A 21693-nucleotide genomic window follows, 5' to 3' on the forward strand; every position below is an offset into this window, starting at 1 on the left:
CACTATTACTAAATGGTAAGACTGTTTATGTCTGAAGGGCTGGTGCTGCCAACTGTTTATGGCTACCAGTACACATTACAAAAGCTCCAGCTTTTTTCTGTCATCCTGTACAAAGAATACAAGATTAAATTTTTATATTGTTTGGTTATATATAGGATGTAAAATATAGTACACAGAGCTTCCACCTCTGGTAGCAACAATGGCTCTAACCCAGCTGAGCATCAAGTTGAAGTGAGCTTGGATGACAGGTACAAACATGTCTTTCCATATGGCTTCAACTCTATGCCCACGTTCACTAGTCATGGCAGCTAGACAGTGGTGGCATGGCAGTCCTTCAGCAATCCAAAACCTGATGTTTCCAACAGAAGAAAAATCTACATAATGTGGCAGCCAAAGCAACAGTCAAACTCCCTTTTGTGTTGAGGTAGATCAGAGGAGTGTGGCCGGCCGGGGTGGCCGAGGGGTTCTAGGCGCTACAGTCTGGAACCACGTGACTGCTACGGGTCGCAGGTTCGAATCCTACCTTGGGCATGGATGTGTGTGATGTCCTTAGGTTGGTTAGGTTTAAGTAGTTCTAAGTTCTAGGGGACTGATGACCTCAGAAGTTAAGTCCCATAGTTCTCAGAGTCATTTGAGCCATTTTTGAGAGGAGTGTGGAAAATATTTTGGGCTGGAATTATCTTGCTGAAATATAAGTTACAGGGACGTCAAAGCTATGCGAGCCAAATGTGATTATGTTGTACACCCAAATGCAACCCATACCACTGAGCCAGTTTCTGGGTTTGTGTGACAATGACAAATCCAATTTGGCAACATTCATTCTCCTTGGAGTCTCCACACATTGATACACTCATCATGATATTGTACATACAACCAGGACCCATCTGAAAAACAGGATGTGTTGCCATTCCTGTGTCAAGAGTCATTACTGTGTGCACCAATGTTGGCACATCAAGAGAAGCTGCAACAACTGTTGTCCATTTGACAGTCCATGGTGTTACTCGCGTCGATGTCATCTCATTGCCCATGTGGATACTTTACTTCAAACAAGCCCATTCCCTGACTCAATATATATGAAGTTGCTGTACAATCCAGCATAGTCAAGCAAACATTGTGACTACCCCTCAGGTGTTAGTCTAATGAGGCTGCTGAGCTCCTGCAAGACACTGAAACCTGCAGTCTCAACGGGCCATGATGCTGTCACTACCAATTGTGGCACATGCTGATAGATGTTTCTCCTACTTACATGAGAAAACACAAACCTTCCACCAATGAAGAACATTCAGATGTGACTTCTGAATGAGAAATCTGCTGTGTGATCTACCCTTATACTCTGGTGTTCAGAAATTCCTCTTACAAACAAATAGAACTTGAAGAGGAGAATGAATACATAACATTTTCAATATGAACCCGTGTCCAGAAACATATTGTTTCTGTTCTACAATGATTTCAGTTCAGATGTGTAACATGTCAACATCTGCTGAGGGAAACAGAAAAGTCTCAGAATTGCTTGTTCTGGTATACAATAGGGTACACATGATCAAGCGCATTACGTCGGATAGTCACTTGATGTCAACGTCTGCCTTGCAGCCAGATCTATTCAATCCCTGTGCATCTCTGATACAACAAACAACGTTCAGTACATTTTTTCAGAATGTACAAACATGCCCCTTGTGTACAGAGAAGCTCAAGGCAACAGAAGAGCTGCTAGTCATTTGTATCATCAACGTTTTCTGCAAAGTAGCATGCCTTTGCACAAACTTTCTGTCAAAGTTCTGCAACAGCACCAAGAAACAGGAGGCTGGACTGTGGTGCTCCACGGCAATGCTGCACCACCCAAATTTGAAGAATATGTACCGAATCACATTGAGGAGAACCCATCAACAAGTACTTGAACAATTGTGTGTGCAATAGGTGTTAGTTACAGGATTGTCTAGGAGATTCTGCATGAGTGGCAATTACATCCGTACCACTTACGAAGGGTACACACTACGGGGTCAGCCTATTTTTCACAATACATTGCCTACTGCATGTGGTTCCTGCACTGCTGCATCGAAATGCCGCTGTTTCCGTGTAGAGTTCTGTTCAGAGATGAATATAAGTTCATTAGGGGCTGTGTTCCCAACTCGTAAAACAGCTATGTGTGGGCAGACAAAAACCCTTAGCCACCGATGTTCAGGGGTTTCAGTACCATTCTGGATGGTCATGTGATCAGACCACACCTCCTTCCACTCAAGCTAACTGGTCATTCATACTTCATCTTCCTACAAAATGTACTGAACCCATTCTTGGAAGTTGTGCCACTGAATGGCTATCAGAATGTGTGGTTAGAGCATGATGGTGCAACACCTACACTTCAGAGACATCTCAAAAGATAATATGGGGGAAGATGGACAGGCCAAGGTGATCCAACTGAGTGGCCGTTGTGATCGCTGGATGTATCTCCTGTGGACTACTACTTGTGGCATCATATGGGAAGTTTAATTTACGGAACTTCTGTGGAGACAGAGGTAGATCTGCTGGGATGAATTCTGGCCGCTACACTAGAAACTGAAGAAACAACAGGTGGGATGGAGAATGTGTACCAGAACATGTTTCACAGGTACCACGTCTGTAAAAACAGTGGTGGTCACCACATCGAGTCACTGTTGTAAAGCATCAGTACTGCTCTGTACCTACAGTGTGCTGAGTTCTTTCTTTTGTTTTGGAATAACATAAACATGTAATGCTCAAGTGCTAATACAAACAAATTTGCATAGTAATAAATAGATGTTTTGTTATCTTTCATTTCAAATGGTTACCTAATAATTGTACTGCATCTCACCTAATTCAGTTCCTCAAGCAGAAGTAGATGATGTAACATCTGAATTGAAACTGTCATAGAAATGAAATGGTACATTTCTAGATATGGGTTCCTATTCAAATATTTTATGTACCATCTCTCCTCTGCCAGTCCTAGAAGTCTGTAACAGGAATTTCCAACCTAAACCCCCCTGTATTATAAGTTGATGCCTTTATTCCTACTTTGTGTGATTGCAATGAAATGCCAATCATTTTCATGTTAATGGCAGCCACACAAATATGAAAAATCTTGAAAGGCAACAAGTATCAAGACACAATTTGCTGTAATTATGACTATCACACCTATTTATGAAGTAGAGGGTGATTGCTCATCATTCATATACAAAAGGTCTATCATAAATTGTCTTCTCTCTAGGTCGCTCATTCATTGACCTGTAACCATGCTAGAGAAAGGTTTCTGCCTTTCCTGTGGTACCCAAAATTTTAAACTGTTGACAGCAATGAGTTCTTAAGTTGGACTGTCCCAGAAATGAAGTGCGCATAGGGAGCAGTCAGGCTGGGTGGATTACCTACAGTATTGAGCATTTTTTTAAATTTTTATTCCATTCTATTCTGTAATTCTGTTATTAATCTTATGATGAAACAATGGCTGGGCTTGGGCTGCTGCTGTACTGGATATTGTTAGATAAATGCCTACCTGTGCTCAGTTAATGTGGGTAGCATTCCCACACCAGGTACTGTGCACAGATGATGTTATATTAAAGGTGTTGCTGACCAAAGGTTGTGCTGAGGTGCGCTGCTACAAGCCAATAGGAGGCTGAGAAATGGTTACAGGGGGATGCAGAGAGGGAACAGCAAGTTGACTCCCATACCCCAGGGTCCCTTTCTTGCCTACTAGCTCTCCTTCTGACCAGATGTGTTTCCTACCTTCACTCTTAGGGCATCATGCCCTCAGTCTGGCTGTGGCAGCTTCCTGATGCTCCAGAACACATTTCTTATATCCCATGACGAAATAAATTCCAATGATGACATCTAATCGTTCGTGCATGATCTTAACTTTAATAACTGTCCTGACACACCCGGATACAAACATCCCTCTTCCATCCCAAGTCAGCTGTGCCTGCACAGAAGCAATTACTGATAGTTCAGTGGGATACATCATACAATGTTATTACAAAATTAATTGTTGTTCCACTTTTGGCTATGATATGGCCATCGGTCTCTGGACAATAACTGACACGAAGAAAATTGGGAGACTAAATAAATGGTAGCTGTCAGTTGCCTGAGAGCTGCCATTTCGAGATTTATACTTGAGTATGCAGTTATACAAATATTGTTTTTAGTGACAATTAAATTGCTTTTTTAGAAAAGTGTTTGTCACATAATGTACACTCCTGGAAATTGAAATAAGAACACCGTGAATTCATTGTCCCAGGAAGGGGAAACTTTATTGACACATTCCTGGGGTCAGATACATCACATGATCACACTGACAGAACCACAGGCACATAAAAACAGGCAACAGAGCATGCACAATGTCGGCACTAGTACAGTGTATATCCACCTTTCGCAGCAATGCAGGCTGCTATTCTCCCATGGAGACGATCGTAGAGATGCTGGATGTAGTCCTGTGGAACGGCTTGCCATGCCATTTCCACCTGGCGCCTCAGTTGGACCAGCGTTTGTGCTGGATGTGCAGACCGCATGAGACGACGCTTCATCCAGTCCCAAACATGCTCAATGGGGGACAGATCCAGAGATCTTGCTGGCCAGGGTAGTTGACTTACACCTTCTAGAGCACGTTGGGTGGCACGGGATACATGCGGACATGCATTGTCCTGTTGGAACAGCAAGTTCCCTTGCCGGTCTAGGAATGGTAGAACGATGGGTTCGATGACGGTTTGGATGTACCGTGCACTATTCAGTGTCCCCTCGACGATCACCAGTGGTGTACGGCCAGTGTAGGAGATCGCTCCCCACACCATGATGCCGGGTGTTGGCCCTGTGTGCCTCGGTCGTATGCAGTCCTGATTGTGGCGCTCACCTGCACGGCGCCAAACATGCATACAACCATCATTGGCACCAAGGCAGAAGCAACTCTCATCGCTGAAGACGACACGTCTCCATTCGTCCCTCCATTCACGCCTGTCGCGACACCACTGGAGGCGGGCTGCACGATGTTGGGGCGTGAGCGGAAGATGGCCTAACGGTGTGCGGGACCGTAACCCAGCTTCATGGAGACGGTTGCGAATGGTCCTCGCCGATACCCCAGGAGCAACAGTGTCCCTAATTTGCTGGGAAGTGGCGGTGCGGTCCCCTACGGCACTGCGTAGGATCCTACGGTCTTGGCGTGCATCCGTGCGTCGCTGTGGTCCGGTCCCAGGTCGACGGGCACATGCACCTTCCGCCGACCACTGGCGACAACATCGATGTACTGTGGAGACCCCACGCCCCACGTGTTGAGCAATTCGGCGGTACGTCCACCCGGCCTCCCGCATGCCCACTATACGCCCTCGCTCAAAGTCCGTCAACTGCACATACGGTTCACGTCCACGCTGTCGCGGCATGCTACCAGTGTTAAAGACTGCGATGGAGCTCCGTATGCCACGGCAAACTGGCTGACACTGACGGCGGCGGTGCACAAATGCTGCGCAGCTAGCGCCATTCGACGACCAACACCGCGGTTCCTGGTGTGTCCGCTGTGCCGTGCGTGTGATCATTGCTTGTACAGCCCTCTCGCAGTGTCCGGAGCAAGTATGGTGGGTCTGACACACCGGTGTCAATGTGTTCTTTTTTCCATTTCCAGGAGTGTATATAACACTACAAGCATCAGTGTGCAAGTTTGTTAATGGCCCATTCGCAGCCCTTGATAATGCCAAGTTGACCACAGAAGCTTTAAATGCAGTGGTAACAGGGTTGACAGGATAATTGAAGAGGAATATATGAATTTGCAGTTTCACCAGGGGGGAATAGATGGTGTAGGAATAACATAAATAATTAGCTAGTGGAGAATCATGCATTGATAGTTTGGGTGAACAAAGTAAAAGAGCAATGGTATTGAATAAATGTCAGTACATGAATAAGGTTCAGCAGTTTTTTGCTGATAATCAGGTGGAGAAATGTTGAAAGGATCCCACTGCAGAGTACTCTGATCATGTAAAAATGGCACAACAAGCTTTTTCTCAAAGTGTTGCATAAAAAGAATATGGTTCGTAGAAACCAAATGGTTCTCAGGTTGCGAGCAGTAGTTAAGACCCATAGAGGGGGCACTCTAATCAGGCCCATTGTCAACACATGTGGAGGTGGGGGGTATGACAGAGAGAAATTGCATGCCAAGTACTTGAATCAATATCACCCAGTAAACATCAATATAAGCAACAGGGAGCAGCTGATTAACAAACTGTGTAAAACAACAATTCCCCAGGGTCCATTGGTAGAAATTAAAAAAATGTAAAGCAATAGCTCAGTAGGGCAGATTCTGAGTATAATTACCTATAATTTAAGAATCCTGAGTGGCTAACTAGATGATGAATAATGATGTCCACAAATTGATTGATATGATATGCTTGGTGATGATAAACACCTTTAAAAACAAGGTTTGACTATGGAGTCCACTTTGGCATACTGCTTAGTTAATATCCTTATGACAAAAGTAAGGTCATGATGTTATGATCCAACTACCATTACAGGCCAGTAAGACAGGGGTTTGGTGTAGGTACATTGATGACATGCTGTTGTACAAACGACCAAAAAAAAAAGATTGTGAATTTAGCATGGAACTGTGTAGTCTGCAAGAGAAAGTGCAATTTACAGTGTAGGACAATCAGGGAGGGGAGATGTCTTATTTAGACTTGACGATTGCACTCAAGGAGATCAAAGTGGAGTTTGATACATTTAGAAAGGATCAGCATTGACAGCCAATAACAGGTTATTCAATACATCACTAAGGTAAATGTTTATGGTAAGGCTTTTGTAAAAAATATTAGTTGGGATGTTTTAAAGAAAAAATATGGGCATAGAGCAATTCATGGGACAAATGGTGATACATACAATGCTAGTGAGGATGAATAACCAATTGACAGGTTATTCAATACATCACTAAGGTAAATGTTTATGGTAAGGCTTTTGAAAAAAATTTTAGTTGGGTTGTTTTAAAAAAAAAATATGGGCATAGAGCAAGTCATGGGACAAATGGTGATACATATAATGCTAGTGAGGATGAATAACCAATTGACAGAGAGTGTAAGTAATCGTAGCAAACCATATTTTGGTAAAATTTCCTAGAAGCTAGGGGAACATTTAAGAGCAAGAAAACTTAAAACTGGCCTTTTGTATCCCTTGCAAAGTCAGTGAGAAGTAGAGACACAAAGAGAGCACATCCTGCAAAAACTGCAGTGCCACAAGGATATATAGTATCAGATGTGATGAATGCCTGAAGTGATACTTGGGGCTGACTGGCAGGGGATTTGACATTATGTTTAGGGAGCATTTAAACCAGGCTCATTCACTGTGAGCACCCACTTATAGGATTGTGGCCATTCTGCCACCAGCACATCTAGCAACTTAAAGATATTGCAGAAGGAGAACAAATAGCAAGCACTTAACACCCTGGAAGAAATCAAGATAATGTGCTGCATAACGCACCTCCCCAGCATACAATCAATGGACACACAGACTTGAGACGACATTGTCTTAAAATGCTCAAATAGATCCACAAACCCCTGTAATTTTTACACAAAACTACTACTTTTTTTCCCTCGCTACCTGTTCTGGGCATAGTTTGTGATTACTGTCAACCCCCATACTAGCACTTGGCTTGTACCTTTTAATTGTGTTATTCTTTAGTTTTTTTCTGTCCCTATAAGAACTTCAATACTTTTTACAAAAACATCAACAGTAGTTTTTACAGGTCTATAGGGCCTTGACACACACTGTTTTTACCAGGTGCACCTATATCCCACCACAGCAATTTGCTGCATGGTTCCTATGTACTGACTTATTACAACTTTTTTTTTATGCTGTGTCACAAGTCATAATGTGTGTGGCTGTAACTACGTAACAGTGGACTGTCACTGTTTACTAATATAAAGAATTTGTTTTTTGTAAAAAAGTTACCTAAGTTTCCCTGTTGGGACATGAGCAGTTGGGGTGCGGCTATGCACTCTTCTTGTACTATACCATCATGGTGCAGCGTGTGCAGAGCCAGAGGGCACATACCATGCTTGCTGTCTGTTCCTGCAGGTTCAATATTGATATGTCATTGCTGGAACTCATGTGATGTGATATGAACTTCCCTTGTGTTTTGACAAGTTTCTTCAACAGAGATAGATTTTTTTTCTTTTATTGAGGGTACATTTCATGATTTTTATATTTGGTGTTTTATGTTGTGTGTTCCAGCTAAATTTTTAGCAAATTTTGATGGCATCATTCAGCCCATTTACAAGTTGACAGTTCTCTCCTTTGGCAAATTATTTTTTGGACAGTGAATATTGTATCTTCTACCCATCCTCACATTTTGTTCATCTTTTCCATTATTTGGGATTGGGGTAACATTACAGTTTTTTAAAAAGATATTCCCTTTATATTGAGGTACCTATGTTAAGGGGGGAAGTGGCTTTAAGCTAAGTAACAAGGTGGTGGTCCAAATAAAAGATCTTACATACAGCTGATTTTTATTCCACAAGATGTACTTTCACATCTAGGGTTGTCCTGGACATGAAGTTGGTACTGCCACACAATCAGTTGGTTCACAAATACTTAACAACAACAATGCATGGGACAAAAGCAAAGAACAAACCGTGAAGTGTATAGTAATCAGTTGCAAATAATATTTATTGCAAATTCAGGTTTTGATCACTGCGTGGCGATCTTCCATGCTTAAGGACATATGAAAAACCGGGAACAATTAGGTAATATGCATGCCTTGCTATGTGCACAGTTATATAAGTTTCATATGTCAGGCAATGATAAAATACAAAATAAAAACATTACAACCCTTACATATACACGCACAGTCCCAACTGGACTACTCATATCCACAGCTGAGTTCACATTGAGGCCCTGTTTGCAATTAGTACACAACTTGTACATCATACTCGTCTATAGCGTCATCTACATGTGTGATGTTTTGACAACATTTGTTAATTTCACTTTACAATTTGCAGAAATCATCATTCCATTTCTTATTTTTAAAGTAATACTTAGGCACATAAAACAAATAAGGTGGTTATAACTAAATACAGTGACTTATGTTTTACATTTACACGCAAGTTGTGGTAAGTGTCTGAAATAACCAACTTACAACTTGAAATAATACAGTCACTGGGCACTTCATTTCACATGGATCCAAACCTGATAAAAACAAACTATACCTGCCACATTATAACCTAATAAAAATGATGATGTACCTTAAAATGCTGTGCAAAAAAAAAAAAAAAAAAAAAAAAAAAAAAAAAAAAAAAAAAAAAAAAAAAATTGGAATGCTGAAGGTGAATATACAGCAAGTGACATAAACAAGGCACCAGACTTTGAATTCCATAGCAATACTCTCCTCTAGCACATTCCCACATGAAAACTATCATTTACTTCAGTTTTTCTGGCAGAAATCTTATATCTGAATGGAAGTTATTCACTAAAAGTAGTGTCTTACCTACTATCAGTGAGATGATGAGCTCTGTGGAATTGCTATCCTGATTTTTGTATTTGCTGGTTCACTTGAAGTAATAGTCTTAGTTTTATCATAACTGTCCTTCGAATCTACAACGCTGAGAGCTATTCCCAGCTGAGCTGCATAATACGTAATCATTATCAAGGCCTGTTCAGGTGAGAAAGATTAAAAATTACATCATCATCATGATCAATGGATAAAAACTCTAGATATACAGAAAAATAGTGGAAAAATTCACAATCAGCAACTTGCATTATTTCAAAACCTAGAGTACAGCAGTCATAAACTCCATCAAACACCCCCCCCCCCCCCCCCCCTATAACTTGGCTCAATATTGCTCCTTATACTAAGTATTTAATATTGATTGTTCTCAAAGCAACAATTTAAAAAAGTTTGATGATTGTAATTTCAGAGACAATATTTCACAAAAATATCATCGTATGAATATCAATAGACAGAAAAATCTGTCATACAACTGACAGAGGAAAACACTGTGGTATAGGTGACATGTTCAAAACACACATAAAATTTCAGATCTTCAGAGAGTGTTCCCTTACTTATTATAATTACTTACCCCCTCAGATTTCCTTTAGTATGTTAAAAAGGCAAGTCTCAATTTTCAAAATACAGTAAACCGATTGTAATTGTTCAATTTTGAAGTCCTTCAGCTGACTGAAGTGACATATTGAGGGGTTTATCCACTAAGAGGTGTATACAAAGGCAGAAAATATAGAGAATTAAAAATTTAAGAAGCTCATCAAAGTGCATTTCAAAATTAAGCACAAAGAAACACACTTCATTTGTCACCAACAAAATTCAGCAGTCAAAATAATCTCTATATAAATAGAAAAATGTTGCCCTAGCCTCACTACCACTTCCCCCTCCCTCCATCCCCCACCTATCCAACATCCACTAACCTCACAGGTGTCAGTGGTATTTAGGGGAAAGGAATAAATGCACAATATACCCAGAACATATCACCACTTGAGAGCATTGTTGAACCACTTCTTGCTGCTGCTCTACAGGTGCATGGTACTAGCATATTCACAGGGTCAGATGCAAATGTTGTGTTATGTCTATCTGTATCTAGCCTTGTGGGAATACAACAGCTGCTTTTAATCTAATGAATTTGCCAGTCCATTTGCTGAACAACGGTGGTACGCTGGTGCCCTGATTCTGTACATTCTTAGGAATGTTTCTAGTGCCTCGAATTGGTTATACTGAAACTGCCAGTCTATCTGTGTTTACATACAATGATATACCAAACTGTACAGTCCTACCCCAACACATTGTTTTGGGTACATTCTGAGATGTGGCATCTTTGGCTGGCAGAGCTTCTAGTGAATGTAAAAAGCAGTAAAGTGCTGTCGTGCAGTATGTTCATCTCTGCTTGATGGAACTTTTTCAGACTTTTTAGATCATGCCAAACAAATACTTTTGATTACACACGCTATTGCCTTATTTCTTGATTGTGATCCAGCCTGTTGCTGGTAATCCGCTGTAATAACTGTGCACTCATTCGGTGCTGAGACATTGTAATACAACTTTGTGTTTGTGTGGAGGGAGGAGTGGAGAAGGAGGAAGAGAGGTGGGGGGGGGGGGGGGGGGGGGGGGGGGCTTGTGGCATTGACTTGCCAAAATTGCAAGCTGAACGAAGAAATAAACCATAATTTTAATTCACTGTCCTCCTCTTGTGCCCTGTCAAGATCTTCAAAATCTAATTAACTGCAATTGTCTTGATACAGACAAGGCATCTACTGGTATATTCCACACATCAGCAACATGCCTCGTATAATTAGTGAACAGGCTGATGTAGACTAAATGAGGGGGTCAGAAGCAAAGTGATGTAAGTGCAATTCAGATACTTTTGAGTTAAATGGCTTTGAAGTTCACCTGGTTATAAGAAAATCAGTTTCGCTGGCACAACATTGTAACTTTACAGAGATATACTATAGGATTTAGGTGTTCTGCAGACAAAGGATGATAAAGTTCATACCACCATTCTGGATGAGCAAAGAGCCTAAAATAACTTATATTATTTTGATATGGAAAAGGTTTAGCAGAAAAGTAATAAAGGTGCACATGAACATATTAATAATTTTATCATGCAGTAACTATGACACTTTTGAACATTTTAAATAACATAGGGTAACATTTTAGTCGTACTCACTGTCCAGAATGTCGCTAGCAACATCTATTAAATCCTCCATGCCTGTTGTTACTTCCCTAGGCCTATCAACACATTCTTACTCATGACGATGACGTTCTGCCTCTCCATGTCATCCTGCCCCTCCTCACCCTTCTCGACATCCTGAGCTGCTTTTTCTTTAAGACTGTTCCTCATACTTCAGATTATCAAAGAAAGCATGGTGGACAGGGGGGAATGAAGCATTTCAGCTCTTGCAGGTTATTCCACTTTACACATGTCATGGGTAATTGAGCACTGTACAGTGTATTCAGTGTGACTGTGGGGGTCTCCCACAAAGTGGTTTGGAGAAGTCAGCTGTATAAAATTCAACATCCTCATTGAAAGAAATCTTAAAATGCATGATTAATGGACATTCCTTTTTTACATGAATCCATCTAATTGACCGCCAGGCAAATGCATTTCCTTCGGTATCTCCTGGAATGGATGACTTGGTCAAGAGTTTCATGTTAGCGATAGCTACAAAATCTCCCTGATTGTTTGCTGGACCTTTTAATGACATCTACCAATCCTGAGGCATGTACACATGAGTTTGATTCCTCTTGCGTTTCTCAATAAGACCAAACTATTGATCACACTCGTTGAATGTGTGCCCAGGTTCTAAGAATTTGTAATGGACTGTTTCAATATGTGTGTGAGAAACGATATGCATCCAGTATTTGACAATTGTTTTTTAATATTTTAAAAAGCTGTACTTGCTCTGAATGATGTCAAATTGAACAACATATTATTGATACAGGGGGAAATGTAACCAAAAAAAGACCAATAAATGGAGCTGTAAGCAACAGAAGAGGCACACCAACCGAAGTGCAGCACACAGCTGTTCCTCAGTCTGTATCCAAGATGCTCAACATGATCCATCAAAAACCATGTGCTGCTGGTGAAGTTGTTTTATAAGAATAATTGCTGTGTGTCAGGAACCCTGCAGAAGTTCCAGACACTCAATAGTATGAAAAAAGGTTTTGGTCCAATGTCCACTAATGGTCTGGAGAAAATGATTACAAAATTCAAAATGACAGATTATTTTGAAGTCCACTGTGACAGAAGGACAAAATTAGTTGATCTAACACTTCTTGAAGATGTGGCAACGGTATTGCAAGAGGGATCAAGCGGTAGTGTGCAAATAAGCAGTGCATGGGGAACTACCAAAACACTGGTGATGCCTGCAAACTTGGTGCATAAAATCCTACAAAACATCCTGCATTGCTATCCATACAAAAATCACCCATGTTCAGACTTCCATGCTGAGCTGCCTACAAGAAAAACATTCATGCTGGAATTTCTTGTACAGATAGAAGTGGTCAACGAATCCCCTGGAACTTTCCATGGACAGTTTTTTGAGGTCGTGAGTCCTGCATACGCTGTAACCAGTACCCTCACTGGTAAATGCACCAATGTCGTTCCAATCCTTCAGCAGTGTGGATGTGTACGTAAAATCATTTTGATGCAAGACAACACTCCCCTGCATATTGCCCAGCCAGTGAAGTGGCTGCTACAGAGGCATTTAAGAAATTCTAAAATTATCCGCTGTCATTCCCCTACACTCTGGCCATCCAGATCACCTGATCTTAATCCGTGAGAGTTCTAGCTGTGGGGTTATCTGAAAGATGTTATATTCAGTGCTCCAGTTATGAATGTAGCTGAATGGAAGGCACACATTGCATGACACATTCTGAACGTGACCTCTGAGATGCTCCTATTTGTTGTCTAATATGCTGTTCCTTGATTTCAACTTGTGGCAGGAAACTTTGGACAGCATACTGAATGTGTCTTGCATCAGTCTCATCACAATTATATTTTGCTTTTTATGCAGGTTTTGGCCTCTAAAAACAAATTTTTCCCAGCCAATGTGGTATGGCCTTGGCGTGATGGACGGGCTTATCTAACTAACAGTGCTTGAACTGTTCACAGCTGAACTTGTGCAGTCAACCACACAAAAACATTGTGGATAGTGTAATGTGCAACTCAAATCATAGCCATCACAATGTGATTAATTTGTCATTTGTAGCAGACCCCATTTACATCAAGATGCTTACAGCACCACTTATTGGTAAAATTTTCATTAAATTTTTTTGTTCCATGGCATTTCCTCCTGCATCAATGATATACCGTTCAAATTTGATGTCTCTTTCTACAGTGTTTGAAACTGGAACTTTACATAAGGACACCCTGTACATAGCCATCAAATTCAAATATGAGATAAAGCATCCTCTATATCCATGTGGAACAAAGAAGCACAAGGTAGTACATCAAAAGCACCATGCAACTGAGCACATAGGAGTGAGACTGCATTTTATGGAATATCTTTAAAACCCTAAAACTGTAATCAGTACAAGCCCATTATTTTGGATAATGTGCTGTTTCACAGGACTTGTGTTCACTGGAAAATTTAATAGCATAACCATGAATGAATAAATAAATGTGCCAGGAATGAAAATCATTCACTGACTACAAAAAGCTAAAAAAAAATCCATTTATCATTACAGTAATTATTTGGCACAGTCTTGTACTTTCAATATTAAAAATTGCTAGCATGGAAATTTACCTAGTCACTTCAACATTTCTCCTCTGAGTGCCATAATGTCAATTATCTCAATGAAAAGAAATACTCTCTGAAGAGCTGAAGCTACATTTCAATAAGTGGTTATTGATGATTAAAGTAATTTTACTCTCATGAAATATACTTCAACAAAATAAGAGTAGTAAATTCCATAACTTATTTGATTCATAAACTAAAAATAATCAACTCTGAGATAATACATGCTTCAGTCATTTATTATTCTGTCTTCTTAATCCTGCAAAATATGTTATTTCCAGTAAGCTGACATAAAAAGACAAATTGCCAAAATTTTACAAGGATAAGTTTTTATTTACCTGAGAATGTGGAATTGGATGGTGAAAGTGATGGAATCCAATCAGTGCATCAGAAATAGCAAATACAATGCCCCCAGCACATGAGCATAATTTTGTCCAAGTCCAAAGCTCCTGTAAAATAATTAAAAAACTATTAATAATCTTAACAATATTGTATAATATATTGTTACATTCCATCCTGGATTTTCCATTGTTTGATTAATAATCTGAAAATGCATTAAGTCTTTGACAATGCTAAATTAACACAAGGGAATAAAAATTAAAAACAAAAACACACTTTTAACATGGTCAACTACTTGAGACATGGTAAGATGGGGTGGAGTTTCATTTGCTCCAATTTTAGACATGAATTACCTTTCCTTTTTATTGCATTATGTATAAAACATCTATAGTTATGTGAAGGAACTTATTTCTTTGTCAAGCCAATGTTCACAAAGCTTTATTGTTCACTGACTAATTTCATGATTTATGACAACAAAATAATTAGTTTATCCAGAAAAAAAACATTTAACAGATTATTCAGAAGTTTTGATCCCTTCAACACATGGAGTTTACATTTTCAATGAACAAAAAGTAAGTAGTTCATAAAATTACATACCTCCATCATGCTCCTCATACCAGCAAACATATTACTTCTCTTCCAAAACATTCCTATCTTTCAAAACATTCCAATCCTAAATTGTGACAATTTACAAAACTCTGTACCACAGTTTTGAATCCCTTACTTTTTTCCTCTTCCTTTTGAAAATGCCCACTTTCTACTAGAAAAACTTGTTAGTTTGCCATTTATCCTATTTAGAAAATATCATATTTAAGCCATTTTTGACAGGATTTGTGAATCCCCACGAGAGTATAAATAATATTTACAACTTAGTTCCAATAATTATATTAATTATGCCACTGTCCAAATCATTGTTAAAATTACAATTAGCAAAGGAGTAAGCATGTTTATGTCCCTTAATTTCTCTGTTTTTCCTATTATAAATCAAAAGGTAACAACAAATTTTAATTATTATTCATATACATGTCTATAAATAACTGTCAAGGAGAATACATCAATATTTGGTGTCTAATAACTAAACTGTTAATACCTATACATTGCCAGCAGGTATCAGTTAGTCAGCATACAGTAGTTAAATTGAAACCATGTATGTGTAAATATCTTCATGGATCTTCTTTGAGTCAGTCTGCAGTAGTCATTAACATCACGTAGCTGTTGTGTCAGGTGGCAATAGATATATAAAAAGTGAACAAATCTGTCACCTATTTCATTACCACTTTCAGTCAACCACTAATTAAAACTTAATAGTTTCTCAAGCCCAGTTACTATGAGAAAAAAAAAACCATTAACTTCATGCATGTTTCTATCAGAACTTGATTGTGAAAGTGTCCTAAAAATATGTTGCCACTGCCAAATCCTTCACATTCTAATGAACGTGTTGTCCTGTGATGAATACACTATACACTGTATAGATGACACATTAGGTAGAAGACAGACACGATTGAAAGACACTTACACATTGGCTTTCAGTCACAGACTTCATCAGAAAAAGAAAGAGAAAAGCACACCATTCATTCATACAATCAAGCACACATCACACACACACACACGAGAGCATCACCTCTGGCAAATCGGACCAGAATGCAACTATCACATAGAACGGAATCAGCAATCTAGAGAGGGCAAGGAAAGAGAATGGATAGCAATATACAGGTGGGGGGAGCACTGTCCGGTGAAGTACGAAGGGACTAGAATACCAAAAGGCTCAGCATCACGAGGTAGCGGAGCACGGAGGTGGGGAAAACAGAGCAAAAAAGGAGAGGATTGGGGAAATATGGGTAGGTGCATTGGCAGAAGGGAGCAAACAAAGAGGATGGGAAACGAGAATGGGAAGGAGGTGATAGGACAATATGTTACCATAGGTTGAGGCCAGGATAGCTACAGGAGGAGAGAATGTGTTTTAAGGATAACTCCCACCTGCGCAATTCAGAAAGACTGTTAGTGAAGGGAAGACTCCAAATGGCTCGGGTAGTGAAGCAGTCATTGAAATCAAGCATGTTACATTCAGCTACATGTTGTGCCACAGGCTGGTCTACTTTGCTCTTGGTCATAGTTTGGCAGTGGCTGTTAATCCTGATGGACAGCTACTCTGTAGTCAATAATTACAACAGAGCTGATAAATGAGATGGCTGCTTTCACATGTGCCCCAGCCTGTGATGGGGTATGACCATCTTGCGACAGGAATGGAATAGGAAGTGCTGGGTAGATGCATTGGGCAGGTCTTGCACCTGTGTCTTCCACAGGGGCATGATCCTTGTGCCATGGGGTTGTGATTGGGAGGGGCATAATAGCTGTTGAAACACAGATACTGTTGGTGGTTGATGGGTTTACTGTGGGCATAGATGCAAAGGGATCCATCAGAGAGGAGGTGGTCAATATCTAGGAAGGTGGCCTAATAGACTGAGAAGGACCAGTTGAAATGAATGGGAGAGAAGGTGTTGAGCTTGTGAAGGAATGAAGACAGGGTGTCTTGGCCCTGAGTCCAGATCATGAAGATGTCATCAATAAACTTGAAGCAGATTAGGGGTTTGGCATTTTGGGAGGTTAGGAAGGACACCTCTAGATGGTCCAGAAACAGATTGACACAGGAGTCTGTCATCTCTTTCACACAAAAAAATCCTTCCCATATAACATAGCCACCCGAAGATGGCATATCTGCAGTGACAAGAGACCCCTTGCCCAGTATGATGAGAGTCTTGCCAAGGCCTTCACAAACAGGCACCATCTCCCAGACCTAGTCTGCAAACAAATTTCTCATGCCATTTCCCCTCACACCCCCAATCCTCAGACCACCCCCACGAACCAGCCACAAAGGAGTACCCCTCCATCGCCCAATACCAGACCAGACTGTAACAACTGAACCACATCCTTGCCACAGCTTTGATTACTTGTCATCATGTCCTGAAATGAGCAACATCCTCCACAAGATCCTTCCCATCCCGCTTAAAGTGGTGTTCTGTCACCCACCCAACCTCCACAACATCATAGTCCATCCCTATGCCACTCCCAATCCCAACCCACTGGCACATGGATCATACTCCTGTGGAAGACCCAGGTGCAAGATCTGCCCAATCCACCCACCCAGACCTTCCTATTCCAGTCCTGTCACCAGTTTATCCTATCGCAACAGGGACTGGGCCACCCGTGAAACAGCCATGTCAGTTACCAACTCTGCACAGCTTTTAATATTGGTCTGATAACCAACCAGTTGTCTACCAGGATGAACAGCCAGCTACAAACTGTGTCCAAGAGCAACCACCCTGTGCCACAACAGGCAGCTCAACATAACATTCTTGATTTCAATGCCTGCTTTCCCACCCAAGCTGTCTGGATCCACCCCTCCATCACCAGCTTTTCCGAACTGCTTAGATGGGAGCATATTCTCCACTACCATAATTCTACTGGCCTCGACCTACAGTAACATACTGTCCCCACACCTTCCAGCCAACAGTTTCCATCCCCTTTGTCCTGTCACTTCCGCCCATTCCCATCTCCCACCCTGATTGTTTGCTCCTCTCTGCCAACACACTCATGCATCTTTATTCACTCTCCTTTTTTGCCCTGTTTTCCCCCACCTCCCTCACCCACAACCTCCAGACTAGCACTGTTGGCATTCTAGTCCCTGCATGCTCTGCCAGACAGTGCTCCTCTCTCCCCTCACCTGTACACTGGTGTAGCTTCCCCCTTCCCCAACCCCTCTAGATTGCTGTTTCCATTTCACATGATAGTTGACATGCTGGTTTGAGCTGCCAAAGTTGGTGGTCATGTGTGCGTGAGGTACGCTTGCTTGTGGGAATGAATGGTGTGTGTTTCTCTTTCTTTTTCTGATGAAGGCTGTTGCCAAAAGCTTATGTGTAAATCTCTTAATTGTGCATGTCTACAACTTTACGTATCATCTTTACAGTAAGTAGCACTATCTTTTCCTACATTGTTGATATTCCACCCAGGAATCTCCATTGTTTGAATACACTACATAAACTATCATATACAAGCTATTTGTCATGATGATATGAGTGTCAATAAATGTGGAAAGGTGTTCATTTCAAGCTTCTCATTAAACAAAAACACAAGGAAGCAGCACTGCTACCACCAAGACAAATCCAGGTTAGTCACGTTCCAAACTGTGTGCTGAACAGTCAAACATTTGGTAGGTAGCTGGAAGTATAGCAACACACAATGAAGACATTACATGTAAAGTTTATGAGTAGGCACTTTGCTAATGAAATCTTGAAAAATATCACTGATTAAAGCCAGGAAGTACAAGCCAGTTTAAACTGATACAGGTTCGTATGTTTATGATACATTTTGTACTTACTACTTAAAGGGTCAGAAAACGTTGAGAATAAATTTAATTTGAAGCAACTGTAGCAACTTTATGAATTAAAAAACTCATTAACACTTAGCTCTCATGTTTCTTTAAAACTACAAACACAATTTATCCTGATAAAAGTGTATTATGGTCCTACACAGCCTGTTTCCAAGTTACATATATGGAACAAGTACTACACTTAATTTTAAAATTATACTAAAAATTTATGGTACAGTTGCAGAGTAAGTATTGTTATTTCAGTAGATTTTATCGCAAGTGTTACTGGTTTTTTCTAATGATTTTTTTCCATTATGTTAACTTACTACAAAAAATACTAAAGATTTTTATGCCTAAACAGGAAACTAATGTATCAGTGGACATTTTATTCCTCGTGTATTCTTAATGTTGTTTTCAAAAAGGAATCCCAGAACTTATGACAGTATTCAAGAATGTAATGAGCACGGTCATTTTGAAGATATTCTTCTTTGCTCATTACTTTGCAGAAATGCACCTTCAACTAGAGTCTAATACTGATTTTTCTTGTTGTTTCCTTCTAGTCCAAGAATTGTGCGATGCAGAAATCAAATAACTGACAAAAAGAAAAAAAAACATGTTTTACTTGTTACTTTTGAGTAATGCATTCCCAGGAAATTGCCAACTGTAACTACACTTTTATAGGATCTTTTTGAGAGCTATAGTTAGAATTAACTGGAAGTGACATTCACCTCACATCCATCATACACTGCAACCCTAAGAGAGCCATAACCACAACATGCCAGCCACTGTCTCAGCTAAGACTGTACAAATCACACCCCCTGGAGTTCAGGACATGAAGAACCATATTTCCACAGCAGGAGAAGAGAGGCAAGGGGGGGGGGGGGGGGGGGAATTTTCTCAGCTCTTTTACCGTAAGGTGTGTTATCTCACTTCAGTCTAGGGTAGTGTTCCAGGACATTAGCAACCAAACACTTCAAAAAGTATGATTATATTTAAATGATGCCTTGAGTTTCATTATCTGATATGAATAAATTCAAATGTGTGGCAATTACTTCATTAAGTACATGCAACCCATTGAAAATTTTTATTACCCTTTTTTTCAGTTAAAGAGTTTCCATAAGAATTTCTCCAATATGTCTCCTTAATGTGACACTGATGTTTCAGGAGTATTGATATGACAATAAGCAAATCCCACTAAATAATAATAATAATAATAATATCAATAAGTAGTTACAAGATGACAATGTGTGACTCAATTTTATTAACAAATAAGGTGTTGGAAAGAACAAAACTGACCAGTCTTCATGGTACCAAGTCAAACTCTCAGTTGCAGATCATAGTTTTCAAAAACAAATGAAAATGGAGATTCAACAATTTCTTCACTGGGAGGTTTAAAACTTAAAATAATGATCAAAATTTTATTCAGTTAGATATTAATTACAATTATTTCTAGTTACCTCAAAGAACTGTACTCTAGCAATAGCTCTCCATGCCATTGTAACCAACAGAATGCTGTAGATGGGAACTCCAATCATCAAGACACCACTCAGACCAGGCATCAAAATTACTACAGCTGGAAGAAATAATAGAAACAATCACTGTAGCTGTAGTAGTAGTAGTAGTAGTAGTAGTAGTATCTACCACTATTACTATAACAGAAACAGCATTATTTAGCTTTGCAATGATACTGATACAACAGAAAGTGATTATCTGATTGGATATAATATTACAAGGGTGTGCTGAAAAATAATACATCCAAATTTTTTATGTGAAAACTCTTTAAGCTTTTTAAGTAATATAAAACTTATTAACATTATACACCTTTATTCTTCATGTTACATATTCACAGCCCTCTGCAACCAGAGGGCTCCAAACTGTAGTATAGAACACAACAGTGTATAATATAACAATGTCAGTGTGTGAGCAACAGCATGCTGTAGTCAAGTTTCCAATTCAAAGAGTTCATCCACACAAGGAGCACCCCGTCCTTTAGCAAAAACTGCCACAGGACATACAAGCACTGAGACTTCTACAACAATTCAACATCTTGGATTCATGGTCATCGATCATCCTCCATACAGTCCCGACTTGACTTCATCCTATTTCTACCTCTTTCCAAAACTTACAGAACACCTTCAATGACTTCACTTGATAGTGATGAAGCAGTGTAAGTGAATGCGTGGTTCGGCTCTGTAAGCAATGGCAGACTTTCTACAATAACAGTAGCAAGAAACTGGTCTTTCTTTGGGAGAAATGAGTTCGTCGCTAGTGTGACTATATTGAGAAATAAATACGTCAAAAATAGGAACGCCAACAAGGGGTTGTGTGACATAAACCAAAGTTGGTAGGTGCGTTTCTATATCTGAAATATGATGTCTACTCAAATTTTGTGCCAGTAACGGAAGAGTGTCACTAGCAGCACCACTATGGGGATGTAACTCAGGTTTGCTTTCAATACAGGCTATAACAGTCATGAATTAACCTGTGATTTTCCTATGGTAATCACTTAAATAGGTTAGCTGACAAATTTATCCCTGAAATTTCATTACTCTACATTAATTATTTTTTAGTGATGGAAAAAAACTGCATCAATGTAGATAGGCTGTATGAATTATATTTCCGTTTAGTAACTTTTCAAGTCATTGACACTTTCACTACCAACAATTTCATTTTTTTATGTACAGATTAAATGTTGAGCATGGAAGCATGGCTTAATTGTCTCATTCAAGTACCCAGAAATAAAATTATGGGGGCAAAAAGTTCAACACACTCATTAC

At 39.9% G+C, this 21693-nt stretch overlaps 1 protein-coding gene across 2 annotated transcripts in view; it reads right to left on the minus strand.

Moving 5' to 3' along the window:
* The window catches only part of LOC124621983 (lysoplasmalogenase-like protein TMEM86A), a 474563-nt gene that overhangs the window by 11422 nt on the left and 441448 nt on the right, over positions 1-21693 (minus strand). Inside the window, exons 4-6 of one of the 2 annotated variants that reach the window (XM_047147522.1) lie at positions 20374-20489; positions 14550-14660; positions 9456-9616 (exon numbers count right to left, since the gene is read on the minus strand). In XM_047147522.1, the coding sequence (XP_047003478.1) occupies positions 9458-9616; positions 14550-14660; positions 20374-20489 (386 nt within the window). In that variant the 3' untranslated portion in view covers positions 9456-9457. Of the gene's footprint in view, positions 1-9451; positions 9617-14549; positions 14661-20373; positions 20490-21693 lie in introns of both variants that reach the window. The other variant, XM_047147521.1, reaches the window with a different exon arrangement.

The sequence above is a fragment of the Schistocerca americana genome, chromosome 7, assembly GCF_021461395.2.
Source record: "Schistocerca americana isolate TAMUIC-IGC-003095 chromosome 7, iqSchAmer2.1, whole genome shotgun sequence".
Taxonomy (NCBI): domain Eukaryota; kingdom Metazoa; phylum Arthropoda; class Insecta; order Orthoptera; family Acrididae; genus Schistocerca; species Schistocerca americana.